Source organism: Kogia breviceps, chromosome 6 (genome assembly GCF_026419965.1).
Source record: "Kogia breviceps isolate mKogBre1 chromosome 6, mKogBre1 haplotype 1, whole genome shotgun sequence".
Classification (NCBI taxonomy): domain Eukaryota; kingdom Metazoa; phylum Chordata; class Mammalia; order Artiodactyla; family Physeteridae; genus Kogia; species Kogia breviceps.
This window is the reverse complement of record NC_081315.1, coordinates 30,847,262-30,867,641: the sequence shown is the minus strand read 5'-3', so window position 1 is coordinate 30,867,641 and position 20,380 is coordinate 30,847,262. Positions and strand designations below refer to the sequence as shown.

At 42.4% G+C, this 20,380-nt stretch overlaps 1 protein-coding gene across 17 annotated transcripts in view; it reads left to right on the top strand.

Annotated features, from left to right (window-relative positions):
* Positions 1-516: 516 nt before the first annotated feature.
* SH3D19 (SH3 domain containing 19) overlaps positions 517-20,380 on the top strand; it is a 178,058-nt gene continuing 158,194 nt past the window's right edge. For 4 of the 17 annotated variants that reach the window (XM_067035655.1, XM_067035647.1, XM_067035642.1 and 1 more), the window contains exon 1: positions 517-731. In XM_067035655.1, coding sequence (XP_066891756.1) covers positions 620-731 — 112 coding nt within the window. In that variant the 5' untranslated portion in view covers positions 517-619. The remainder of the gene's footprint in view (positions 732-20,380) is intronic. The other 13 variants (XM_067035654.1, XM_067035646.1, XM_067035656.1 and 10 more) reach the window with 5 other exon arrangements.

The following is a 20,380-nucleotide window of genomic DNA, read 5'->3' as shown; positions in this document are numbered from 1 at the left end:
AAGCAGAGTTTGTTCCCAAGTTCAGAGGCTCCAGCTGCCCCAGCTCTCCAAGTCCGGCTACCGGCAGGTCCCTCCTCCTTTGGTTTAAGTGTCAAGCAAATGGGTTTCCTGTTAACACCGGAATACTGTGAAAGGGCAGGAAGAGGCCAGGCCGCCTCCTCTTTCCCCCCTTCCTATCCGGTTTATTTATTTTGTACACGTTTGTTTTGGTGGAGCTGGTGGTTGCAGCGCGTGCGGCTCTGGGGCAGCCTCGGCGGCCGGTAACCCCTCCCCGAGGAGGCGAGGCCCCGCCAGACCCCGCCCGATCCCTGCTCCAGCTCTGCGGGGCGGGCAACGGAGAGAGGAAGGGGGAAGAGAGTAGGAGAGGCAGAGCCGGGAGAAGGAGGCCGCCGGGGCGCGCGAGGAGGCGGGGAAACCTCCTCGGCCCGCGCCCGGCCGCTCCCCCGCGGGCTGCAGGTGGAGCCGCGGAGGTAGCCGCTTCCGCCGCCGCCGCCGCCTCCTCCTCTACCACCTCCTCCTCCTCCTCCTCCCCACCCCCGGGGCCTCCTCCCAGGCCCGGAGGCTGCTGGCGCGGGACGCCCGGAGCTGGCGGCCGGCGCGCGGGGCCGGCAGGTCGTCGATGGCTGAAGGCCGGCGGCGGGAGGACGAAGACGAAGAGCTGCACGAGCGCCGGGAGCTCGGGGGCCCGCGCCGCGCCCGGGGCCGTGCGCTGTCGGGCCACTCGGCCGCAGGTGAGGGGTGCGGGCAGCGCGAGGGGAGACCGGGGACGCAGGGCTGGGCGTCCCGGGGCCGCGCAGGTCCTTCCCCGGACGCCGGCGGCTCGCTCGCCCGCCCGGAGGGGACTGGCACTTTTAACTCTAGGAGGCGAACAGAAGGGAGAGTGGCTTTTCTATCTCCATCCGAACTTTGGGGCCGAGCCCGAGTAAATTCAAACCTGTCTCTACCTGCTAGTTGCCCTGGAGCCGAAACTACAAATTTTCCATGCAGACTAAATCCACGAGCTGCTCTGGCTTGGAACTTGTGGCCCGGGTGGTTACTTATCTCTGGATGAGTCAGAGGCCAGTGGAGAATGCCCCCTCCCGATAGGTTTGCCTCCGCTCTCGCAACCGGGTCGAACCACATGCTAATCGTCCAGTTGGGTTTCGGTGCCTCTTGAACTTCGGACCTGTGTCTGTCCTCCCAACCCCCAGCCGCCCGAGTTCACCTATTTTCTATAGGACTTGCTTTAGAGTTACTTGGTGACCCCCAGCCCCACCCCCCCGTCCAGAATATAGCCTTCCAAAAGGCGATTCATTTGGACTGATCATTTCTGGGCCTGTGACTTGTGTTTTGGGGGTGCGCAAAAGCGGCGCGGATCAATAGTTTGGCGCAGAAGTGGAAGAGTGAGTAAGTGTAGATCCACACCCCTTCCCTCTTTGCCGGGCAGCTTTTCAGTTAAGCAGAATAGAGAGGACATTCTTTGGTCTTTGGTTCGAACTGGATAAGCCAGGTATCCGGAAACAAGAGGGAAGAACAAACCTAGGGAGGTGACAACAGAAGGGAGATAAGGCCGTGAGAAAGGTTCAGATGTGAACATTCATTAACGCCCCTTTAGAAAGTGGAATATAATGAACACTCCACCCAGCCATGGAGCAGCTTTTCTATGTGGCTCCCTTAACCTAAGAGAAAGTTGAAGAATTCACAGATGATAATGGGTCTGTGGGGAACAACTGGAGGGTAGAAAATGGGATGAAAGGAAAGAGTTTGAGTGGAGCAGGAAGACATAGTCAATCTTGGAGCCTGAAAAAGAATTCCTTTTGCCCGATACTCTTTCCATCAAAATGAGGCATTTGACTAACCACACAAACCACCAGCCGTCTTGAAGATAACTGATAGTTTTGTTCAGTATAAACCCAGACCTAATGAGATAATGGGTAATTGCTGGATAGGAGTAAATAATTCTTGCAAGAATACAATGAAAAAACTTTACAGAGATGTTCCTCTGTTAAATTACTGGTCTGAACATGCCTTGGACTCCTCTTCCCTTCAGCAAAATGCTTCACTTACGTACTGTGCAGAGCTGTACCCGAGGTCAGACCAGATATGATCCAGATAGATATTTATCATTTAGTTGCAATATGTGTATTTATTCCAAGGCTGGTGGAAATGGCATTTTGTAACTTGTTTTTCCCAGTTCCTTTATTTCCCAAGGCTACCAGAAGCTTTTCTAAGTTCCATGATAATATTTTGCTGATACGTGACACAGTGTCCTTTTTCACTCAGGAATTGGTGTTTGCAGTTTCTGACCATTTAGTGTACCCTGTCTCCGTTAGGGGGTGAGGGGCAGAGATGGAGTGGGCAGAGAGTTAAACTGACCAGTATCGGGCTTCCTTCTTTTGAGACACATTATTTAATAGTTTACATTTCTTTGCAAGCTGTACTCTTCTTTCTCCTCATTAGTTCCCGTGTGTTTTTCAGACTCCATCGCATTCCTTACCAAGCTTGGGCATTTGTTAGTTATGTTTTGTGCTGGATGTTCTGTCTCCAAGTGAGAAAGTAGGAACTGACCCAGAGGCTTCATGTTTCTTCTTTTTAACATCTTTCGAATCTTTCACTTTTCCTGTTCTCATCCTCTCCCTCCGCCACCTCACAGTCTAAAGGTTTTCCATTTTTCTTTGATCTCACAGAGGTTGACACCATAAAATTAGGGTTTATGGACTTGAGGGAGTCTGTGAACTTCTTCTCTCCATGCTAAATTTAGGTGTGGTTGTGGAAATGTGGTTTTTTACTTTGCAATGTACATTCAGGAGAACGTATAAAACCTGTAAATCATAAAGTAAAACTCTTGTAACCTGTGCCCAAGTTGAGAAATAGAATATTGTCATTTCTCCAAAGCAAACTCTCCTCTTTCCCAGTCATGGCTTCTTCCTTCCCCTTGAGGGAACCACTTTTATTCCCTTGTTTTTCTGTGCAGTTTTACCTGTACAGTTTTATCTGTGTATCTGTATACAATATTATTTAGTTTTGTTTATTTTACAGCTTCTTATGAGTGGAATCATCCTGTAATTATTCTTTAGTGTCATTCTTTTTTCACTCCACATTAAGTTTGTAAGATTTATCCCTATTGTTGCATGCAGCTGTAATTTCTTTTCTTTGTATTCTTGTATCACACTTTTTGCTTATCATTTTTTATTGATTTGTTGGAGTTCTTTACTTGCGCAGGAATCTCAGCTTCTGTTGGTTGCATGTGTTGCAAAATCTGCTTCCACTCTGTGGTTTATTTAAAAAATGTTTGTGGTTTCTTTTGATGTGGACATTTGTAATTTTAACGTAGGTGTATTTATGAATCTTTTTCTTTGTAGTTAGTGTCCCTTGTCCCCTCACTGTCCCCCTTGGTTAAGAATGCTTTCCTTACGCCAAGGTCATGAAGATATTCTCCTATATCTTCTGTATTGTCTCCTAAAGTTTCGTTAACTTTCTTTGTGGAGAGGTGCCATAGATTTCTTCAGACTCTCAAATGGGTCTGAGAACCTCTGACTGACCTACAGCATTTTTATATTGTTTCTCCAAAGGGCAGGGAATACAAAATTCTAGGTCCTCCCTTAATCACCTGGAAGAGTGGTAGGCACTTAATAGGGTTTAGTAAATACTAAATAAATGTACTCTCTATATGTTGATGTGTTTATGGTAAATGCTAGAAGAACAGATATAACTTCTCCAATGTGTTTTGAGTAAAATAACTAATATTGTCAGTATGAGGTCATAGAATAAAATTCTTTGTATTCTATATGAACCAGTTGCTTCTTAAGTGCTAGCACCTGTGAGGGAGGTATTATTTTTCTCCATTTTATAGTTGAAATGGGTACGACTCCGTGCTCCCAATGCAGGGGGCCCGGGTTTGATCCCTGGTCAGGGAACTAGATTCCACATGTATGCTGCAACCAAGAAGCCCGCGTGCCGCAACTAAAAGATCCTACATGCCACAACTAAACATGCCGTCATGAAGATCCCCCATGCCACAACTGAGACCTGGTGTGGCCAAAATAAATAAATACATATTTAAAAATAAATTTAAAAGAAAAGATTGAAGCTCAGAAATACTTAAGTGACTTGCTCAAGATCCCGCAGCTAGTAAATGGCAGGATGCAGACTTGAATCCGGGTCTGTTTGACCTGAAAGTCCATGATTTTCCAAGCTATCCCACTGGCTGCTAATACAAGTCAATTGCTGTTAATGCTCCACACGTTTATACCTGCATGTTGCTTGTTATATTTTAGAAATACTTTATTACATTTAGCTGGTGCTTTTCTGCTTAGGAGGGGCTTTCACAGCCTCATGGAACTTGATTGTTACAACGACCTGAGAGGGAAGAGGGTACATTTTTATTATTCCCATTTTAAAGATGAGTAAATTGAGACTCAGAAGTATTAAAAGACTTAATCTAAAAGAATACAGCTAGGTATAGCTGCACCTCAGTTACCTCTTTTGGGTGTTTCAAGTCATAAACTGTCGTTTCTTTAATTTGATTCATATAGCATGCTAGGTCATATGGCCCAGAGTTTGTGGCTCTGTCTAGTAAGTTGTGTAGTTTTGAAAACTGCATTAATTCTTCTGGGCCACCATCTTACAGTTTTTGTTATTAGAATTCCAAAGTTGTCTAATTTATTTTGAGGAAGTTATTTTAAGTCCCATAGAAACTATGGGTATATATACACGTTGTTTAAAAATCCTGCACTCACCAACTTCTTTTAGAAGACTTGTCTAGTTATGCTGTCAACAAAATGTATGCAAAATGGTGTAGAAAATACAAGGAATACAAAGAAATATATAAAATAGACTCCCTGCTTTTAAAGAACATGTCATAGAATTAAGGAAGGTAAGACTAACATACTTTAAAGAAATAAATAAGAATATAAAGTAGTCCATGGTGACTCGCAAGTGGAGTTTAGCATAAGAGAACCAGGCAGTCTTGGTTCATTTCTTGGCTTACCTCTTACTGTGTGACCTTGTGCAAGTTACCTAACCTCTCTGTGCATCCATTCTTTATTTGTAAAGTGGGAATATTAATAAAACCTATTGCATAGGGTTTGAGGATTAAGTGAATTAGTATATGTAATACCTTTAGAACATAGCTAGGCACATAGTGAATACTTCCTTTAAAGTTATTAGTGTTTATTTATGTATATTTTTGTTAAAATATCTGATGCTTCATTGAGTCGACATTTTTCTCCCTTTGGGAATAGTTATGGGGTTTCAGGTTGGCTGAGAAAAAGGAGGTAAAACTGCATCTTCACCATTTCTAATCAAATGTAGTTGCTTTGCTTTGGAGTTCATACATCTTTTTGAAATATATCAATCTTACAAGACCCCCGAAAGACTGAGACTAGTTCTTCATTTGACATTCCGTGCACCGTACAAACTGTTTTTTGTGGGTTTTTTTTTTGCGGTACGCGGGCCTCTCGCTGTTGTGGCCTCTCCCGTTGCGGAGCACAGGCTCCAGACGCGCAGGCTCAGCGGCCATGACTCACGGGCCCAGCTGCTTCGTGGCATGTGGGATCTTCCCGGCCCGGGGCACGAACCTGTGTCCCCTGCATCGGCAGGTGGACTCTCAACCACTGCGCCACCAGGGAAGACCCTTTACAAACTGTTTTAAAGTGGCTTGTCGTTGATGTTTACCCTTTCTTCATCATCACAAATGAAAAGCTGCCTTGGGATTGTGTTTAGACCCTGCCTTTGGGGGACTGTAAGCTCAATTCCTCCACCCTAGTTCTGTCCAGAATATCCCATGTGTGCTGTTGTCTGGCACTTACTTTCATAATTAGAAAGGAAGGCATGAAATGAGTATCCAACTTGAGATGACCTGTGACTAAAACTCATTCACACTAGAGTATCAACAGGTACAATTTTGGAAATGGAGAGGAAGTTAGAGTATGAGAGGAATTTGGAAAAGCCCTGGACTAGGATAATCAAACAATAATGAGTTAATATTTATTGTGTGCTAGGTCCCAGGCGTCATTCTAATTGTTTTACATGTATTTTCCTCACTTAGTCCTCATACCAGTCTTATGAGACAGGTGTGATGATTTCCTTCATTTTTAGAGATGAGAAACCGGAGGGGGTGTTTACCCAGAGGGGGTAAATAATCTAGTCAAGGTCACGTAGCTAGAAAGCTATGGAGTAGGATTCTGTGCAGACTCCTACCCAGTATTTATTCTCATCTTCCTTGGTCAGTGGAACCCTATATTGCTGACTGTGGCAAGGTACCCACCTGTGAAACTGCTTCACCCAGCCTACTAATGAGAGGCAAGAAAAAGTTGCTGAGTGTGGTTTCTAGAAAAATTCTTTAAAGGGGACTCAACTGCACAGAATATCCTTTTGCCCTTATCACCTTCCATCCCCCTACCAGGAACAAGGGTGTGTAGCTCACAGCAGCCATCCTGGGTCATGAGGTTATCTTGAGGATGCAAGCCTGGCGCTGAGAATGGTGGAGCAGAAAAATGGATGGAATCTGTTTCCAGTGGTAATAGAGTCATCATATGAGCTTTTGATTGCCTCCTCTTCCTTTATTTAAGAAAAAAATAAACTCTGTCTTATTTAAGCCACTGTTCTCTTAGGTCTTTTAATTAGCAACTGAATACAATTCTTAACTGATAAAAGTTCTGACTTGATCATATTTCTTTCTCCTTACCACCAGGCTATTTTTGTTAACATGAGGTTACCTAGGTTCTTGTTGCTATTTTGTACTTTATTATAATGTGACCTTGGACAAATAACTTAAAGGCCCCTCCCTTTTTGCATCTTTTGAATGGGAATTATTCATTCTCTAAATACAAGTTTACTATGGGAAACATGCTTTTAAACGTCACGTTCTCATGAGTGATGTACATTTCTTGTAGAGGGTCATGGTCATACTTGGACAAGTTTAAGGGTATTGCAAAGGAAGCCTATAGAATCTGAAAACAGTTTTCTGATTTTGTCATTTTGCTGAGTGCCAGGGATGAATATCTCTCAGGGAACAAATAAATAGAAGCTGTGACAGGAGATGATTTTGTCCCTGCTCTGATATGCGTACGAGCAGATTCTCAGTGGCACCACTTATGAGCCTATAACTCATGCTGGGGCTACTGCATAGGATTCAGAGTTTGTTTCCGATATGGCTGCCTTCAGTGTACTGGAGTGTTGTTTTCTGAAGATACATTAATCAAGGAATTGCTATACTGGAAGAAAGCTAAATGCTTTTCTGAGAGCCGGCCAAGAACAAGGCATAGAAGAAAATGTTTGCACGTGTGCAGAATTCGTTTTTCTGGCAATAAATATCACCATTTCCAAAGAGTCCTTTGAAACTAGTACAAAGGTGTTCACAAAAAACTGGAAGGCCCCTCCCTCGGCATGGAACCACCCATATAAATGACCCTTTCTTGCTTTGTCACCACACTTGTTTCTTTATTTCCTCACAAGGACTCCCCCTCAATACACACTAGCTCAGTGGAGATAAGCTATCTGGAGATTATAAGGTAGATTTGTGTCACTCGGTTGAGGTATAACTCTTGCCAGTGGAAGGTGTGGTTTGTAAGTGAAATTCATTTGGAATAAGGCGTGGTATTTCGAGTTTTAAAAGGTGCAGACTTGTGTTTGAATATTACTCTTAATTAGATGCTTAATAATGTGAAATGCCTAATATCACAAATATCTTATCTTTTATGCTGTTCTTTTCCTGTTTCTCCTTTCCTTCTTGAGGCATTCAACTTTAAAACGTGGTGTGGTATTTCTCACGTTTCTGTAGCAATGGGAGCTTTAAACAGTGCTTCTCAAACTTTAATATGCCTACAGATCACCTGGGGATCTTGTAAAGATGCAGATCTTGATTTAGTAGGTTTGGGGTGGAGCCTGAGATTTTCCATTTCTAACAAGTTCCAGGTGATGCTGCTGCATGTCCCTGGACCACACTTTGAGTTACAAGGTACTCAGTTACCTCTACCTCAGTGCCAAGGTTCTCAGTGCTGGCTGGGTGTCAGAATTAACTGAGAAGTTCTTAAAAAGACCTATACTCATGACCCCACCCTCAGATTTTCCTGATTAATTACTTTTGGAATAGTATCTAGAGAACTGGATTTGGGGAGTTCTATGTGAGGTGAGACTCACTGGCTTAGCCTCCTATTAAAAAATGTGATGTTGGGGCTTCCCTGGTGGCGCAGTGGTTGAGGGTCCGCCTGCTGATGCAGGGGACACGGGTTCGTGCCCCGGTCCGGGAGGATCCCACGTGCCGCGGAGCGGCTGGGCCCGTGGGCCATGGCCCCTGGGCCTGCGCGTCCAGAGCCTGTGCTCCGCAATGGGAGAGGCCACAGCAGTGAGAGGCCCGCGTACCACAAAAAAAAAAAAAAAAAAAAAAAATGTGATGTTGAGTGGTTTCAGTGTGCTTTCTCGTAATTTGAACTGTAATATTTTTCCATCATAAGTAATTTACGTTGTGATGCCTTTTAGTCAAACAGAATAAATAAATGGAATCCACCATGCATTTTATACGTAGATTTTATTCAGTCCCTCTGTTATGCATAGCCTAAGAAGACTCCACATAAAGAATGATGTAAGGGCCTACCATTGAAGTGACTGGAAAGCAACGTATGTGATAGTTAACGTTCTTTCAGATTGCAAGAAATAGAGGTCTGTTCTGCTAGCCTCAGCTGACGGGAGGCAGCTTATAAGGATACTCCAGTAAGTTGGAAGACACAGGAAGTAGCCTTGGAAGTCATTTGGAAATAAGAGTAGCTCTAGGAAATTGACAGCAAATATTTACCCCAGAGAACATTCCTTTGTAAGTTGGGAAGGCTGTTATTCTTCCTGTTACTAACACCACCATTTTGGTGACTCAGTTCACTTCTGTCTCCTTCCATGGCTTCTGAACTTACTGAATAATTGACTCTTGTTTTTCTTACAGTCCAGCCTCCCTAAGAAAGAGCCTCTAAGTAGGCTGGCCAGTCAGGGTCCTGCACAGAGTGCCCCTTTGGGGCAGGGGTCTCATGCTGGTTGACCCCAGAGACTAATAACAAAGTATATAGTAGCCAACTTTTCAGGCCCATCCCTGGTCCCTTCTCCTGGAGGGTATGGTAGGGTCTTGTGGTACCCACACGAGAATTTGAGAATCGCCTGCAGCTGATTCTGTCAGATGGGACTCTGGGCCTGGGGGGTGTTCTGAGGTTTCTTAGAATGGAGAGAAGGTAAAATTGGCAGATTCCATGCGGATGCTCTTTCAGTAATGAGTTCCACGTGGAAAGATTTATCTTGTTCATTGTTATAACACAGAACGGTGCCTGGCACATATATTCAATACATGTGTGTCAAATAGAATAGAATTGTTTTAATGATGTAATGTTGTCTTTATTGTTCGTTTGATTACATTTTATTCTAACCCGAATCCACGGGCAACTATGGAGAGTGAATTTCCGCTCTGCCCGTGGCTCACCGAAACAATATGCTCTGTCGCGCCAGATCTTTTCTTGTTGCCTTTTTAGCAATGATGAGCATTAGATGTTTGCCACTTGGCGGCATCAGTACGGCTGGCGTCAGGCTTTGGGCTGAGGGGCAGCAAATGGATGTCAAGTCCGGCGCTCGGAGTCTTTCCTCACGGCCTCCCTCTAGAGTATCCTTGGCCGCGGGCGTTTCTCCTCTGGGAGGCGAGAGGCCCCTCCCCGTCCAGGGGCGCCGCCATCTTGGGTCCCAGTCGCATCGGCTCTGAAAGGTCAAGTGTGGATTTGGACGTTTGGCCAAGGAAAGGAGGCTACTTTTCAGGTAAAGAGGGAGACACTGGGAAGATGGGAGTCGCCGTTACTTACAGCAGCTGCTGCCTCTTAAAAAGCTCCAAACCCCCTATCTGTGCGGAATGGGTGGAGGGTGGATGTTAAAGATGTTTTCGAGGAAGGATGGACCCGGCTAATGATGGATGGGATTGTAGGGCCGCGCAGCGAGCGCCAAGTCCAAGGTTGCTGACCTGCCCCGCCTCGGGAAAAGGAGCCTGCAGTTGGCACCTTCCCAGGAGAGAGGCAATGATACCCACCATTGAGTACTAAACCTTGATTGGAGCGCGTTTGCTCTTCGTGTGAAATATCATGGCCAATACCCACGTAGCTCTGGGAACAAGCCTTTCAGTAGCTCCTTGAGCTCAAGGATTCTGTAGACCTTGAAGAACATAATTTGATACTGATCACCTCATAGGTTTCCAATGAATGTTTAATGAAGGTGATGAAGAATTAGGGGTTTTAATCCCAATATTCTTCAATTCTTTGCTCTTTTAATTAAAAACTAGATTTCTTCCCCTTGCAGTGGGTTTTTTTTAAAGTACCAACTTTTTAGCATGTCTGAACAAAACATTGTATTGATCACTCACCAATTTAGTGCTTAGCGTATGCCAGGAACTCACGTAATCCTTTAACAACACAGAAAGTCCGGTTGTTTTTTAATAAGAACAACGAGGCAAAGAGAAATAGAGCTGGGATTTGAAGCCCTGCGGTCATTTTTTTCTCCTTTAATTTTTAAATTTACATACAGTAAAGGTGACTTCTTTTGGGTACGCAGTTCTGTGAGCTGTGATATACGTACAGATTCTTGTAACCATCCCCATAGTCAGAATACAGAACAGTTTCATCGCCTCGAAATTCCTTTGCTGCCCCTTGCGATCGTATCTTCTCTACACCATTTAACCCCTGATCTGTTCTATGTCTCTGTAGTTTTGCCTTTTCCAGAATATGATAGAAATGGAATCATTTCACCCAGCACATTGTTGTGGAGATTCATTCATGTTGTTAACTGTGTCAATAGTTTGTTCCCTTTTGCTGCTGAGTAGTGTTCCATTGTATTAATGCACCACAGTTTGATTATCCATTTACCTGATAAAGGATATTTAGGTGATTTTCAGTTTTTGGTATTTATGAAGAAGCTGCTGTAAACATAACAGGTTTTTGCATAAACATAAGTTTTTATTTCTTTGGTTTAATGGGTAATATGTAAGTGTATGCTTAACTTTACAAGAAACTGCCAGACTGTTTTCCAGAGTGGTGCTATACCATTTTGCATTATTATGAGCAATGAATGAGAGTTCGAGTTGCTTCACACCCTCTTCAGCACTTGCTTGGTATTATCAGGTTTTTCTCGTTTGCTTTTGCAATAGATGTGTAGTGATACTTTGTTGTGGCTTTGATGTGTGTTTCCTTAATGGATAATGACCTTGAGCATCTTTTCATGTGGTTAATTGCCATCCATTATGTCATCTTTGGTGAAGAATGTTCAAATCTTTGCAGATTTAAAAATTGGGTTGTTTTCATATTATGGAGTTTTAAAGAGTTCTTTATATATTTTGCATTCAAAGTTTTTGTTGGATATGAGATATGAAAATATTTCTCCTAGTCTGCAGTTTATTTTTTCATTCTGTTAACAGTGTCTTTAACTCTTTGAATATATTGGAAATAGCTGATTTAAAGTCTTTGTCTAGTAAGTCCAATGTCTGGGCTTCCACAGAACTGTTTATATTGATTGCTTTTTAAATTTTTTTTATTTTTCTGTGCATGGGCCATTACTTTCTTGTTTCTTTGTGTGCCTTGTAATTTTTTGTTGAAAACTGGACATTTTGAATATTGCAATGTAGCAACTCTGGAATCAGATTCTTCTCCCTCCCCAGGGTTTGTTATTGCTGCCTATTGTGATTGTTGTTGCTTGTCTAGCAATTTTTCTGAACTAATTTTGTAGAGTGTGTAATTTTTGTGTGATGTGTGGCACTGAAGTCTCAGTTTCATTAGCTTAGTGGTCAGCTAGTGATTGGACAGAGTTTTCCTTAAATGAATGCCTAGAACCAAAAAAAAAATCTCCCAGTCTTTTCAGGGGGGACTCTGTGTGTGTATCACAGCACACCTTCAACACTCAGCCAAGCAGTGTACAACTAACATTAGCCTTCACTTTCTGCTTGTGCAGAGCCTGTAGTTCAGCCAGTGCTGAGAGGTTAGGGCCCTCTCAGATTCTTTCTGAGCATGCACTCACCCTGGGAATGCACATGGACTTCTAGATTCCTACGAATATGTGGGAGCTTTTCAAAGCCCTTATTTCCCCAAGCATCTCATCCTTCAGCCTTTCCCCCCAACTTCTTTGGTTAGTCTGTTGTTTGCCCCAACTATTATCCATTGCCTCATGCAGCAGCAACAAATATATTTATTTGCCTATAAATGATTTCAATAAGCTTTCTCGAGCTCGCCACTTTTTAGCACTTGGAGAGAGTTTTGAGTTAGGCGAGATAAAGGCAAGTCTTTTGTGCTGGTCTTCCAGGGTTCCACTGGACAAGTCAAAACAAATTATTATAATTCGTTGTGAATGAGGTCTTTTCTGCTCCCTCTGGTACTGGTACCGGTACCAGTACCAAGAGGGCAGGCCATTATTTTCAAGGTTTCCACTGAGCTGGAGAATGGGGGATGGGACCAGGGTAAGTTAAAATGCCACAAAACTTGCTACTGCAACCAAAACCCAGCTAGTTTTCCTTGATTAAGTTTCACTGTACTTAAGTGCATCAAGTGTTTGCTGCAAGCTTTTGGTTAGTTTTCAGTGTTAAGAAAGGGTTGACTCTGCCAGTTTCTGCCAGTTTTTAATTGCTTTTATGGAGGACAGACTTTTGGAGTTCTTTACTCTGCCATTGTCACTGATGTCCCTCAAGTATGGATTGAAAGAAAAACTGATTAAGATTGTTGGTCTTTTTATGAGCAAATTGGCCCAAGTTTTCCCAATAAAATACCAAAAGAGAAAGTATGGATAGTCTTACTCATTTTGGAAGTGTTTGCACATCCTACAGTAGCATCATCAGGGTATTTGAAGAGCCTCACTCATCTGGTTACAGTGTTGGGGTCAAGACCCTCCATTTAAACCCTGCATAGGCAGCTTGCTTTTCTCAATTCCAGGCCACAGACCACACCTAACCTGTCTGTTGCTTTTTAAAACATGATTTTCAAGGGATATCTGGTCAGGATACCTATATTCCTCTTTGTTTTTGAAAGAATGACTCAGAGAAGGTAGCTTTATTGCACACTCCTGGTATAAATCAGTCATGTCTTAACACTGGGGAGTGGAATTGAGGAGGGTGTGGAGTGTGTAACTTTATATACTTCTGTATTGAGTTTCCTCCAATGAGTATTACTTTGGAAATTAAAAGAAAGGAAAATAAATTAAAAATACCATGTGAAATAATTGCCTGCTGGTCTAGTGTACTCGTTGCTCATTGTGTGGTATGTTTTTAAACCTGTTTTGCCTTAAGATGAGTTACTGCAATGGTCATAGCAAATGCTGTCCTGTTGATAAAAGAAATGATTGATAAGTATTGGAGAAAATGATAGTAGGAAGGAAGTATATAATTGCATTTCCTCTGAAGATCATTTTTCAAACACTGGCTAATTTATCATTCGTTCACCTATTCCATCTTATGACATTCACTTGTTTTTATGAAAACCGTAATCACTTGAAAAGCAAACCCTCATTTATAACCACACTGTTGAAAGCTGTTTAACATAATCAAAACCTACCCTTAGCGTTCTCCACCTTATTTTTTGCTGTGTATTTCATCTCCAAGTTGTGACGCAACAGAACCTGTTCTAAAGCAATAGATTGAGGAGACCTGCCTGCATTGTAATGCTCAACTTGCCACCAGCCAGCTGTATGTCCTTGATTTAATCTCTCTAGGTCTTAGATTCCTCATTGACAATATGAAGGATTTAGACCAGGGATCTGGAAACCATAGCCCCTGTGGACCAAATCTGGCTCACTGCCTGTTTCTGTAAATAAAGTTTTATTGGAACACAGCCATGCTCATTCTTTTATATGTTGTCTATGGCTGCTTTTGTGCTGTATCTGCAGAGTTGAGTAGTTGCAACAGAGTCTGTATGGCTTGTGAGCCTAAAATATTTACTGTTTATCCCTTACCAGAAGAAGTTTGCTGACTCCAGACTATCAGCTTTTCTTTCAGGTTAAAAATTCTCTGTTTCAGTTTTGGGATGCTTGGGCCAACTATATCTTTTTTCCCATCAGATTGCTTCTTAGCAGATCACCAGAAAAATTCAACTGGAGGAGGGGAAATACACATCATACATTGTTATTTGTTAAACACCTATATCCATCATACGTCTGGCATATTTTGTTAATGCTGTGGTTACAAGCAACCTCTAAAGCTCAGTATCTTATGGCAGGTATATTCCGCTGGTGAGCTACAGCTCAGCCTCACTTATCTTCTCCATTCTGGGATCCTGGCTGGAGGAGCAGTTCCTAACTGGGAAAAGGAGCCATGCACAAACGAGGTGCCAGCTTTTAAAAACTTCTGCTCAGAAGTGGCATATATTACTTCTACTCACATTTCTTTAGCCAACTGGGTGTTAGTGGTACAGGGAAGGATAATCCTTCTGTAGGACGCCCTGCAAGTCACTTGGTACCTCGAGTGGGTGGCTCATCCTTCTGCGGGGAGAGCTGTGGAACACTGGGAACAATGTCATCTACCACAGCCTCCTTAAGGGTTCCCTGGTGTGAGCAGACGGAAACTAATGGCAAAAACTTGGTTTCAGAATTCTTTGTGTGTTATATTTTTCATGAACTCTCTGCAATTAACAAGTAACTAGAAATTGGCCCGTTGAGCTTTTGGAATATATTCTAAATCTCTCAATGTGCTTATTTAATAAATGCTCATTTTGGGCTTCCCTGGTGGCGCAGTGGTTGAGAGTCCGCCTGCCGACGCAGGGGACGCGGGTTCGTGCCGCGGTCCGGGAGGATCCCACGTGCCGCGGAGCGGCTGGGCCCGTGAGCCGTGGCCGCTGCGCCTGCGCGTCCGGAGCCTCTGCTCCGCAGCGGGAGGGGCCACAACAGCGAGAGGCCCGCGTACCGAAAAAAAAAAAAAAAAAAAAAAAAAAAAATGCTCATTTTAAGAATGTAATATCTGTTTGGATTTCTCTTTTATAGACTCCTGATGTCTTTAACTTATAATTGTCACCCCTAAGCTATCTTCTCCAAGATTCCGTATAATGACACAACTCAAGTTGCCCCAGCCAGAAACCTCGGTGAAGTTATTAACTTCCTCCCTCCCCATGATTACTTATATCTAACCAGTCAGTTACCAGAGTCTATTGAATACATCCCCTAGGTAGCCCTTGACTAAGTCCTCTTCCCTCCATCCTCATTGCTACTGTCCTTGTCCAGGCATGTCTCACCATTCACAACAGCCTTGTAACTAATTAGCCTTTCTACCTCCTGACTTGCTTGTCTGTAATCCATTTTCTACACAACCACTGAAGTGCTTTTTCTAAAATGCAAACTGATCATGTTATTCTGCATTAAAACCTTTCAATGTCTTATTTAATCTTCCCCTTAAAGCTCAGATTTCTTAGCATGGCCTTGAACCTTTCTTCCCTTTATTTTTTTCTGGGATTTCCCAGGTCTGTCCTCTTATACTTGGCTTACATTCATGGTTGGAAAAATATAATCTTTCTTCTAGAAAGATTTTTCTAGAGCATATTCTATGAACTCACATAGTATTTGGCAGATGTTTTTCACTTGTAGAGATTCAAACACTTGATAAAAAGCATTGTGCAAAGCTGACTGTGTGCAGTATTGAGGATGCTCCTGTCCTGATGCTTACTGGATTGCTCCTTCTTGGAAGGGCTTGGATAAGCCAGATCGGCTCCAAAGAAAGGCGGGTTGACACTGTTTTGTTTTACTTTCTTTGTGACCTGTTTTTAGAAGTTTAAAATGTGCCCATTTTGGAACTAGTCATTTACTGGCCCTCTTTAAGCGAGCTCACATATTTTTCCTTATGATACCAACTCAGCAACTTTGGACAAAAAGAATGTGAAGCAAATCCATTTTTAAAAAATACTGTCTCCTCTAGGTCTTTCATGTTAGCTCTCTGTTTCAGAAATAAAAATAGCTTCATTGAACTCATAGGGGGATAGGAGAAATCCACATACTTGCCTTTGAAGATGCTCTAGTGATTTTAATTTTTCAGGCAAAAATGTTTTCATTATTTAAAATTCATTGACACAAAATTTCTTTGATCAACCAACTGCTATCCTTCTTTTTATCTAGCCTAGTTATGTGGAATTTTTAGTAGAAGGAATCAAAAGTCCCAACTCTGAAGCTTTGCAATTGTTGTAACCAGCTTTCTGTTATCATAAGCTAATTTTAAAAAGCAAGCTTAATCAAAGAAAAAAGCAAGGTTAAAAAAAACCTGTATATCTGTATAAACATTTAAAAAGGAGCCAGAGGTATGTTGGCCACATAAAGGGTGATAGTGATGAACACATTGGATACATGAGGATTTGAACTTCCTATGTTAGATATTTCTATAACATTGTGGGTTTTTTAAAAATAAGCAGAATTAGGAAAAAGAATATTAAAAAAATTTTTTTTTTTTTAATGAAGAGTTACTTGGGTTTCCTCTTCCTTAGGGAGGGAACAATCATCAGAGTTAGAACAGGCTACTTTGTGATTACTTACACTATTCTAGAGGTTCCATGAGTATAGAGATTCTTGACCATCTTGAAATTTCATGAAAAAATGTGTTTGTGCATGAGTGCTTTTTTGGGATACAGGGTTAGAGTAATGTGGGAAAGAGGGTCCATAATTCAAACAGATTCTTCTAATTTTTTTTCTCTAGTCCTGCCCTCTCTGAGCTCTCCAGACTGCTTCCTCAACATCTCTACTTGTATATCTAATAGACGTCTCAAATCTAACATGTATGTATGATTCCCATTGCTGCTGTAACAAATTGCTACAAATTGCTCTACAGTTCTGGAGGTCAGCAGTCTGGAATCAGTTTGACCGGGGTAAAATCAAGGTGTTGGTAGGGCTGCAAATTTATCTCCAGGCCTAAGGGAGAATCATGTTTGCCTTTTTAAAATTTCTGTAGGCCAGCTATACTCCTTGGCTTGTGGCCCCTTGCTCCATCCTCAAAGCCAGCGGCATAGCATCTTTGTTCCTCTCTTCCTGCTTCCATCCTTCTGCATAGTCTCATAAACATCTCTGACTCTGACTCTCCTGCATTCCTCTTTAAAAAGATTTGTGATTATATTGGGCCCACCCGGATAATCCAGGATGATCTCCAAATCTCAACATACTTAGTCATATGTGCAGAGTTGCTTTTACCAGGTAATATAGCCTATTTACAGGTTTGGGGATTAGACAGGGACATCCTTGGGGGCCATTATTCAGCTATCACTGCATTTGATAGCCCAGCAAACTGTACCTCCTCCAGCCTTCCTCATTTTATTTAACAGTATGGCCATTCTCAGGCCACTAACCTAGCAGTCATTCTTGATTTCTCTTTTCAAATCTTTATCTTTCCCATCCTCCTATTCCAATTACCACCCTCACTCCCATCACCCACATCCAATCCATCGATTCACATCTGAATCCAATCAAAATGTTATCACAGGCCTACCCAACTGTGTCTAGAATCTGTCCTCTTCTCACTAGTTTCCACTAAAATCAGGATGCCTTTAGCATTTTGGAGCCTTAGGGCCTCATCCCATCCTATTCTTTTTACTCCTGGGTGTTAATTATCAAAGTTAATTATGGTACAGGGCAGTGCGGGCTAGGTGTCATAAGAGTGGCAAAAAGAGCCGCAGGATTAGACCTCAGTCACTTTATTTCAGCCACATGGAGATGGGAAGTGAAGACTTACATGGTAGAAGACACTGTGGAGAGAATTTGGGTTGGTTGAGGATAATTATCCTGGAAAGCAATTAGAATTTCCCATTAAAGATTTCAGTCTTTTTTTATTCTTAGGACAGTGAACATTTCCTCTCAGCTATTGATTGTAGGGAATAAAATTAATCTCTGGTTATTTTGAATGACTCTTTCCCTTCCCTTCCTTCCTGAAGAAGGAACATGTTTAACAGAATTCTCAGGCAACTGATTTCTAGTATGTAAATAAACTGTACGTAGTCAAATTTTGTGTAGAGAATATTATAGCTTCAGGATGAAGCCAAGCATCTGAAAAGGTAAAATACCCATTGTTGAAATAATATAAAAATAAAGCTTCCACATTTTATTATTCTGAATCCTTTTTCTATAATATTGCTACATGTTGGGGGTGACTTTACAATTTAATGAAATAAAGAAAAAAATGGGTGATTACTTGAAATAGTCTATTTGTTATATGAATAGAAGATCTGGAAATAACTATATTTCCTCACTTTTGGGGGAAAAAAATTCTCGTTGGATTTCAGCAGCCTTACTTAGCTTTATTTGTTAAATGTGACCATAGCAAATCCAACCTTAATTAAAATTCCTCAAGACAGGAAAATGAAAACTGGAGCACATTAAAGCAGATATTCCAAGGAATAAAGTATTTTGCAAGTTAAAAAATATTTTTAAGGCAGAAAGCCTGTTGAGCCCACCTCCAAAATAAGATGTAAAGTTGTTCCTATTAATTTTCTCCTCATTTGGTCAGTGGTGGTATGGACTAAATTCATTACGAGTAAGTGTGACATTTTAGTTTTGTGAATACAAATGTTTATTGATTTTTTTTGGTCCTCCAGTAATGTGTTACCAGTTGCTGTACTCATATATTGGGTTAAACTTTATATTTTGTGTTTTAGCAATGGAAACAGAAAATGTATGTGGTTATTTTGAGCCTTTTCTTGAAATACAATCACAAGAATTATTTAGAAGATCTTTAGAAAGCCCTAAATAGTTGTTTTTTGTATAAGCAGGAAATAAACTTCCTTGCTCATTTAAAAAAAAAATATTGAGATATAATTCACATACCGTATACTTCACCCATTCCCTGTTAGTTTTTAAAACCATTTCCTAGGGTCCTTTCGGTGTGTTTTTCAGATATTCACTGCCTCCTTTTCTAATCAACAGATTGATTGGGTTGAGGTATACAAGAGAAGGGCATTCCAGGTATAGAGGACAGATTAAATAAGGCCTTGAGGTGGAAATGGGAGGAAGGAATGAGAAGAATATTGCTCTGGGTAAGAAGGGAAAAAACAAATAGGAAGTAAGGTAGGTGTCTTAGTGATGAATTATAAAGTAGATGGTAAAAAACTTGGGCTTGTGCCTTTCTTCACCTTGGCTCATGGGACCTTATTATAAGGGTGGTGCAGGTAGGGGACAGGGAAAACAAGAAACAGCCCACAGCCTCCTGGAATCGAACCTTCCTCACTGATGTTCAGGTGCCGTAGACCTCTAGTGTTTTGCTTGTTAGCTCACTGGGGTTGATTGTCTTTCTCTCTGCTTATGTCTAATTCTGCTACCATCCAGCTGCCCTGTGTACCATCCTAGCTCCCTCACAGCCTCTGCAGAGTCCCGTGAGCCGTGGTGTGGGATCTTCTATTCTTCTTTTCTTTGATCATTCCCCTGCCCTCAGCCCTCAGTACCTTCCCATCCCACTGAGAATGCCATCCAGAGCCCTTACTGTGGCTCCTAGGGCGCTGCTCTCCCTCTGCTTCCAATTCCCAGCCCTGTCCTCCGGCCTCCGCCCGGCAGTGACCTCTGTTCTAACTCACACACACACAGCCGTGTGCTAACTCATCCTCCCACCTCAGGACCTTTGTACTTGCTGTTCTGTCTACCTGGAAGTTTCTTTCTCAGGTATTTGTTTTGCTTCCCTCCTTCATGCGGGCCTCTGTAAATGTCACCTCCTTAGAGAAACTTCCTTGACCACCCGACCTAAAGTGGAGTCTTCCACCTTGATACCTTATCTGCTGCTTCTGTGTTATCTTCCTTTATCAGACTTTCTTTACTTGACACTATAATAAACATTTATAGCAGGCACTCCATAACCAGAGTTTTGCATCTGTGGGATTGGTTGAATCCACGAACGTGGAACCCACAGATCTGGAGGGTCAGCTTACTATGCCATTTTATATAAGGAACTTGACCATCTGCAGATTTTGGTATCCCTGGAGGTAGTGGAGCAAACCCCAGTGGCTACTGAGGGAGGACTGTATTTTGCATTTGGTTATTGTCTCTCTCCCCCACTGGAATGTAAACTCCTTGAAGGCAGGCTTGGTGCACTGTATATGTTGTGGTATCCTCAGTACCTAGAACATGCCTGGAACGTGGTGGGCACTTAATATTGTTGATTGCACAATGACATACTGTAGGGCCCATTTTCAGACTTCCCATGAGAAGGGGTCTGTTGGGTTGTCCAGGATTTAGTGCATCTGTTGGGTAAGATGCTAGGCCAACCTGCCCCCCTACCTGCTAGGCAGCTCTTAAGTCAGGTGCCCATCCCTAGTAAGTCCAGCCAATAATGGTCAGGTCAGTGAGGTCATGTGGTCTTCTTCTATAGTTACCCCTTTCTTCCCACTTGAATGGCCTGGTCTCTCCAAGAGGTTTACGTTTCAACTCTTGGTTCAGGAGAAAAATTTTGTCTGATTCCCATGCT